Consider the following 7,983-nt stretch of genomic DNA (forward strand, 5'->3'; position numbering starts at 1 on the left):
GACATAACATTCCTATCTACTCCATCGACAATATTCTCATATTATCAATTGTCTCAAAAATGTTCTTTATAGCAATATTCTTTTCTGGTAGGGAAGGTCTCTCTTTGATAGGGGCATGAGGCTGGCATTGCAGGACAAAGATGCATGCTCTTTCCCTCAGTTTCCTTAGGATCTTTATTAATAGGGGAACCCTTGCAGGTCAGTTGTTTGGTTTTCTTTGGCTTCATTCTTGTTCCATGTCCTCCCTAAGAGTACAAAAACTAATCAGCAGGAATTACCCGAGTGTTAAGAGATCTATAGTAGTAGAAGGGATCTGGCATGACAAGATGTAGTTTTAGCAAGGTGAAATTGGGCATCCTCCCACGTCTCCCTCCCCCCGCCAGCCTCAGCTTAAGAGTGAGAATGGACTATAATACTTTTCTTATTCCTTTTGATCTTTTTTGGGGAGGGTGGGTAACAGGGAGAATAATAAATACTTGAATGAGCAAAAATTAATTTGGGGGAAAAATAGGGAGATGATCTCCTATGGTAATTCTAATCCTTTACTGAGAATAAGACTTTCTATAAGAATTTCTCTCAAGGGAAGTGTGACACTGTACTTGTTTGTACTCTTACCCATTCTTTTTGGTGATTTAGAACTAATTTCTGTTTAAGAATCAATTGATGTCAACTTTCCCCACTGATACCCCATATGTGAACCAGTTGCAGAACTGCTTCCCTGGTCATCTTCCAGTTCTGTAGAATCCACACATTATGCCACAGCAACAGGGAATGTGGTGGGAGGGACAGGAGAAATGGGAAAAGAGTGAGAAGGGATCTCTGTCTTGGATGGGGAATGGGGTAATGTGGAGAAGGGAGAGGAGACCCCAAAGACTATGCTGTTGGGGTTTAGGGGAATCTACGATCTCTACTGGAGCCAAGATTCATTTCAAAGTCAGTCCTCTGTTTCCCTCCTCCCCTCCAGGCAAAATGAAGCTGACTCTGGTGCAGATCTTTTTCATAATGTTGCTGCTCCTGCTGGGCCTGGGGGTAGGCCTGGGGTTGGGACTTCAGATGGCCGCAGCAGTCCTGGAGGAAAGTGATCAGCTACTGAATGAGTTTCAGTCCAGTGACTCACATGACAAGGCTGAAGCCACTAGGGAGGGAGCGGGCACCCTTCGAAGCATAGAAACCCTTAGCAACAAAGAAGTGGTGCAACTGGAAGAGACCATCGTCAGTGAAGATGAAGTTGGAGGAAACAAGATGCTCAGAGCTGAGGCTCTCTTTCAGAGCAACAAAGACTATCTGAGGTCTGACCTGATGGACAGGGAATGCAATGCCCTGATGGCGCAGAAGACGAAGCCACACAACCACACATGCATACCCCGGTACACATTCATCCATGAGGAACTAGAGGCAGTCAAAGCTGTCTGTAAGAGTCCTGTTGTTGCCTGTGACCTCAAGGGAGGCAAGTGTCACAAAAGCTCCCGTCCTTTTGATTTGACATTCTGCAAGTTATCCAAACCAGGCCAAGTCACTCCTCACTGTAATTACATAACTTTCATTCTTGAAAAGTACATTTTTATATCCTGTAGTGACATGAAAGTCCAGGTAACATCTGGACCATGAAGTAAGTTCTCTTCTGCACCTTCTCATCTTTGTCTTCCTTTCCACTTCCCCTTTTTCATGCTGTTTTTGTCCTTAGGTATTCTGCAAAAAAGGTTCTGAGAAGAGAGGCTGGCCTATTCTTTATCCTATTTGAAAATATAAATCTTCTTTGCCCTAGGGGTTCACCCAACCTGCATTTTTTTCCTGGGATTAGAGGTGGTAGAATAGGGTGATGATGTCCAATCTCTGTAGGTTCTCTGTCTCTTAGAGTCTATCTCTTGCCCTGGAAAGAGATAAGTGAAGAACTGCTCTAGTCTCTGCTATGATCCTGGTTATCAGTCTGTTCCCTGGTCTGGAGGCCTTTAGGTGTGGATTACAAGAGTTTAATGCATCCTTTATCCACGTCCTTCCCTGCTACCCACGATGAACCTCTATGGCAATCACATAAGCCTCCTGGGCTTTCCATGTAGCACTTCTCTGCTACAGATGTAAATTAAAGTGATTCTAACTGTGACTGCGTCTGGAGAACCATGTGGATCAGGTTTCTTTTCCCGAACCCCTGGCTGTAGGGGTCTGCAGGTACGGTGCCATGGTGGTGCGGACTGAGATAAAACATGTCCTGGGGCAAAGACAGCACTCATTTTCTTGACCCTTCTCAACCCTTTTCTTTTTCCTCTCATTTTTTTTACTACCTGCCATTTTTTTTTTTACATCTTTATTGGAGTATAATTGCTTTACAATGGTGTGTTAGTTTCTGCTTTATAACAAAGTGAATCACTTACACATATACATATGTTCCCATATCCCTTCCCTCTTGCATCTCCCTTCCTCCCACCCTCCCTATCCCACCCCTCTAGGTGGTCACAAAGCACCGAGCTGATCTCCCTGTGCTATGCAGCTGCTTCCTGCTAGCTATCTATTTTACATTTGGTAGTGTATATATGTCCATGCCACGCTCTCACTTTGTCACAGCTTACCCTTCCCGCTCCCCATATCCTCAAGTCCATTCTCTAGGAGGTCTGTGTCTTTATTCCTGTCTTACCCCTAGGTTCTTCATGACATTTTTTTTTCTTAAATTCCATATATATGTGTTAGCATATGGTATTTGTCTCTCTCTTTCTGACTTACTTCACTCTGTATGACAGGCTCTAGGTCTATCCACCTCATTACAAATAGCTCTATTTCGTTTCTTTTTATGGCTGAGTAATATTCCACTGTATATATGTGCCACATCTTCTTTATCCATTCATCCAATGATGGACACTTAGGTTGTTTCCATCTCCGGGCTATTGTAAATAGAGCTGCAATGAACATTTTGGTACATGACTCTTTTTGAATTATGGTTTTCTCAGGGTATATGCCCAGTAGTGGGATTGCTGGGTCATATGGTAGTTCTATTTGTAGTTTTTTAAGGAACCTCCATACTGTTCTCCATAGTGGCTGTACCAATTCACATTCCCACCAGCAGTGCAAGAGTTTTCCCTTTTCTCCACACCCTCTCCAGCATTTATTGTTTCTAGATTTTTTTTTTTTTACATCTTTATTCTACCTGCCATTTTGATCTTCTTTTCCCTCCCTTTGTTTCTCCCCCACCCCGCCTCTTTCTCCTGGTCTCCTTTTCCTCTTCTCTTTGGGATCTCCCTGTTCTTTCTCTGAATCCTTTTAGATATTCATTCAGCCAACACTGATCTCTTATGCCATGCCAGGTAAGAAGATGTTGGTCCTATAAAGAGTTTGGCATAGGGGGTTAGAGCGAGGGTGGGTCAAGAGAGTGATGGAGAGAGAGAAACAGAGAACTATTTTTAAAAATTATGTCCAGGGCTTCCCTGGTGGCGCAGTGGTTGAGAGTCCACCTGCCGATGCAGGGGACGAGGGTTCGTGCCCCTGTCTGGGAAGATCCCACATGCCGCGGAGCGGCTGGGCCCGTGAGCCATGGCCGCTGAGCCTGCGCGTCAGGAGCCTGTGCTCTGCAACGGGAGAGGCCACGACAGTGAGAGGCCCGTGTACCGCAAAAAAAAAAAAAAAATTATGTCCAATAAGTAGAATAATGGTCACATAAGGTGCTCAATAGATGTAGAATGAGTGGGATTGGAGGGAATTTTATTCTCACTCAGCACGTCTTTTCTTCTTTTGCTCTGAAAAACAAGAAAGTTAGTGAAAGAATATTTTCAGCAGAAAAGGGATTGGATCTACTCAAAGAGGAGAAAAGCTATGGGGTTGAATAAATAGAAGATGCTAAGTGGTTTTGCTCAGCCTATTTTCTCTGAATTCAAATCTATCAAGAAATAGTTTCGTTAGACATGCACGGGCACAGGAAGGGATCATAGAAAATGGCAATAAGGATTCACTATGAGACTTGATTTTGAGATTTCCTCTTCCTAGGGTTTTTGCCTATTTCAATCTCCTGGACAGTAATACACTCAAGAGTCAGGGACATCCATAAATGGGACACTGGAGGAAGGAAAGGTTTGGCTTACTCTGACCTGGCTTTTACCTTCCTGTTCTTTCTTCATTTAGCTCCAAATCTCCCTTACCCTTCCTGTTCTTGCAGGCAGGCAACCACTTAAATGCTTTGCCTCTAGTCTCCCCTCAGACTTCCCTGTTTCAACATTTCCCTCCATACCTTTGACTCACCTCTCCCGGCAATGACCTTTTAGGAACAGTGTTGCTGGGCGGGAAGTGTGTCTGCATCTGTGGGCTGCCCTGACATTTTAGAGGTGGGTGGAGGAGTGGCAGGAGATGAGGCCCTGGACAAGGAAGATTCCTACTCTTCTTTTTTTTTTTTTTTTTTTTTTTTTATGGTACGCAGGCCTCTCACTGTTGTGGCCTCTCCTGTTGCGGAGCACTGGCTCTGGACACGCAGGCTCAGCGGCCATGGCTCACGGGCCCAGCCGTTCCATGACATGTGGGATCTTCCCGGACCGGGGCACGAACCTGTGTCCCCTGCATCGGCAGGTGGACTCTCAACCACTGTGCCACCAGGGAAGACCCCTACTCTTCTTGATGGGAGAATCCCTTTCGGAAGAAATAGACAAAAGACGATCTAAGACAAGGGAGAAAAAAAGAAGTGAGGTGTGAGAGAGGAAAGAAGAGTGGGTGTCAGAGAAAATCAGTGTGTTAAGAATTTGTCCAGTATGTAACCCAAAGGCATTGAAGATTGGGAATGTGATGGGAAAGGTTCCAAGTTTGACTTCTTAACCAAAAGACAGAGGATCCATTGTGCGGGGCAAACTATTAGGAGACTGGAATTAGCAAGGAATGGAAGCCCATGTGCTTTCATTCACAGATAAGAACCTCTTATAGGTTCCCACCAGCTTCTCTCATTTAGGGTTCCCACACTCCAACAAGTTCTGCTATCGCCCTCATCTGGTCTCCACTTTGGACAAATCTCAGTGGTCAGGCTTTTATCTGACTGTGAAAACTATCTCAGGAAAGCAATTTACAAAGCACTGTACGGGCTCCTAGTGGCTCAAGCAGGAAAACACAGCTTGGTAGGTGTAATGGGTTGACAAGAAGTGGGAACTTCACTCAAAAGGGATAGAAAATTAACTCATTATAGCTCAAATGATGCCTGATTCATAAAACTTTCACCAACTCTTTTAATTCCAGTAAAATCCCCCTCTTTGCACTTCCAGTGTATATGCTTAGTCCATACAGCAGGTCCTCAGTCCTCTACCCAGTGTTCCTAAATCCCCAAAACTCCGAAAACTGAAAGATTTTCTTTCAAAGTGGCTCCCAAGCTCAGTGAGATGCAAAATCGGGCTGAATTGACTATGCAAGTCTATTTATTATCTTTATTTATGCTATATGACTATTATACATTTCACTGAAGAAATATCAATATGTCTGATTATGAATACTGCCTCAGATAAACTCTTCTAGGGATGCATAAACATCACATACACTTATACAATGTTGCTTTTTAAAATCCTAAAAATTCTGTTTCAAAATGCATTGGCCCTAATGGTTTCAGGTAAGGGATTGAGATCTATATATACTATTTAATTAACCCTTAATTTATTTGAATATATAATATGACCTCAGTGAGACCATAGTATTTTTTTTTTTTTTGGCTGTGTTGGGTCTTAGAAAGTCCCCCTCTGGTGTCTGGGACTGACTGAGGCCAGCAGTGCCATCTGGGTTGGGTACCCTGAGCTTGAACTGGGACTCCTCTGGGCCTGAGTCCTATTTCTCCCCTCAGGTCACGGCTCCCCTACCCCATGCGTAGGGCCAACAAGCTGCCCCCCAAAAGTTCTGAGACTTGCACCTATGGGGTTGTCCTAGGACCCTGAAGCCAGGCCCTGTTTCCACAAGGGTGACCTGGCAAGCGGTGGTCCCCTCTGGCTGGTGTGGTATGTCTTTTGTGGGATCACACAGCAGTGGGTCACCAGAATGGTGCTGATAAACTGATTTTGCGTGACTCAAACATATCCTGGACACAGAATAAATTTAGGACTCTGGATCACCAATGGTCACTACTCACCCTTGGATTTGAGTGCATATGTAGGAGGCTTTCACCCACCCATGTTCCTATTGCTCTGCTACTTCTGGTCAATAGCACTTGAGGGTGGCAGGGACAACAGCATGTGTCCCTCACCCTGGGAGCTTCCCACCCAGGGTGGACCCCACCCCTTTGCAGGCTCCACATCATGTGGAGGTATAGTGGGCTGCTCCTGTTTCCTGTAAAGACTTTTGAGACCATTGCTCTGCAGTGTCAATGGGGCACTTCAGATCAATGCCCTCTCTTGCCTCTGATTGACAGGTGATGACACGCTTTCTTAATCTGTGCAAGATGAAGGCTAGTCATTCCTTGTGTGAATTGGATTGCTCTTTTGCTCTGCCCATGTACCCCCTGCCTATACTCCTGGATGGTGGCAGTGTGTGTAAGACAGGAGTGTAGTGTGGTCAGTTATGAAAGAAGTGGCATTCTAGGAAGGCGGTGATTATGGCTTAAAGAATTCAAGAGAATTGTACAACTGAAACTAATATAATATTGTAAGTCAATTATGCTTCAATTAGGAAAAAGAACAGAAAAGAAAAAAAAGAAAACTTTAGAAACTCTCAAGTCAGTTCTCAAAAAAAAAAAAGAGTTCAGGAGAAGATATAGTTGGAAGATGTGTTGTTTTATGTTTATACTACAAAACTCTAAATGGCAAATTTCACACGGTCACAAATTATCATTCTCATTTTCCTGTGTACTCTGGGTGCTATGGTCTGAATATGTATCCCCTCCAAAATCACATGTTGGAATCCTAACACCCAACGTGATGGTGTGAGACGGTGGGACCTCTGGGAGGGAATTAGGTCATGGAGCCCTTATGAATGGGGTTAATGCTTCTGCAGAAGAGATCCCCCAGAGCTCCCTTGCCACTTCTGCCCTGTGAGGACCCTACCTGACCATGCTGGCACCCTGATCTGGACTTTCAGCCTCCAGAACTGTGAGAAATACATTTTTATTGTTTGTAAGATACCCAGTCTGTGGTATTTTGTTCTAAAAATATGGGCTGGGCTAAGTAAGACACTGCTTGTGTTTGTGGTCATTATCAACAATGTACAGTAACAAAGTAACCTTTGAGAGAGTCATTGGAAGCTGGTATTCACAGGCAGCACAATGGATGATTCAGGGCCATGAGTCACGATACAGCTGGCACGAAATAAATGGCACTAGGAAACTGCAGAAACAAGAACATCTATATGGGTCCTATCAGACCGGTTTACCTTTTTCATGTGGTGGGAGATAATGAAATTATCCAGGAATAATACATCTGACAATAAAGAACATGAAGAAATGGATCCTAGATCTAACAGGAAGAGATGGTGCCCAGACAACACAGAAAATCTACATGTGCACTGATTGGATAATAACCAAATATGTAAAAAAAAAAAAAAAAAAAAAAAAATAACCAAATATGTGAGTATCTGTCCTCTGCCCATAATTCTAAATCTTCAGCAATAAGTCCCTATACTTCACTTGGGCCTATGATTTTTATAATATATTTTAAAATCAAATTGTTTATATAGATAAGGGCCGCTTTCCCCATCCCTCCCTGGAGAAAAAAAAAAAAATTGGCCAGGGACACACACTCCTTAGAGGCAGCTCAGCTTGTGGTCAAATCCAGGGTAATGTCTCTGTATCATGCCCTTGTCAGGCTCTTGATTTGAACTCTCCCCCTCAGATCCCTCTAGAGCTCACTCTTGTAGGCAAAGTGGACTGAGCTGGCCCTCTCCACCCCTTCTCTTTCCCAAGGTGGCAAAGTTATATCATCGGGCAGAGACTCATTCCTGGTGGAATGAAAAGGGACTCCAAGGGACAGAGTTGTTGTTATTTAGGCAGTACTTGGACTTAGCATGTAATCTGTTGATGATGTTCCTTCCTCTGAACCTTGGATCCTACCC

General features: G+C 44.0%; 1 protein-coding gene across 1 annotated transcript; it reads left to right on the plus strand.

The window, feature by feature from the left end:
* The first annotated feature begins 964 nt into the window (after positions 1-964).
* Positions 965-3,159, plus strand: RNASE10 (ribonuclease A family member 10 (inactive)). Its single transcript, XM_022587107.3, has one exon. It carries the CDS (start codon positions 970-972, stop codon positions 1,606-1,608), a length of 639 nt encoding a protein of 212 aa, XP_022442815.1. The 5' UTR covers positions 965-969; the 3' UTR covers positions 1,609-3,159.
* Positions 3,160-7,983: the final 4,824 nt, after the last annotated feature.

Source organism: Delphinapterus leucas, chromosome 2, assembly GCF_059928025.1.
Source record: "Delphinapterus leucas isolate spDelLeu-1000000601 "Yukka" chromosome 2, BTC_Dleu_Yukka2, whole genome shotgun sequence".
Lineage (NCBI taxonomy): Eukaryota > Metazoa > Chordata > Mammalia > Artiodactyla > Monodontidae > Delphinapterus > Delphinapterus leucas.

What these genes read in the sequence shown, in the direction of transcription:
- RNASE10 (XM_022587107.3), top strand. Translation starts at nt 970, where the DNA reads ATGAAGCTGACTCTGGTGCAGATCTTTTTCATAATGTTGCTGCTCCTG.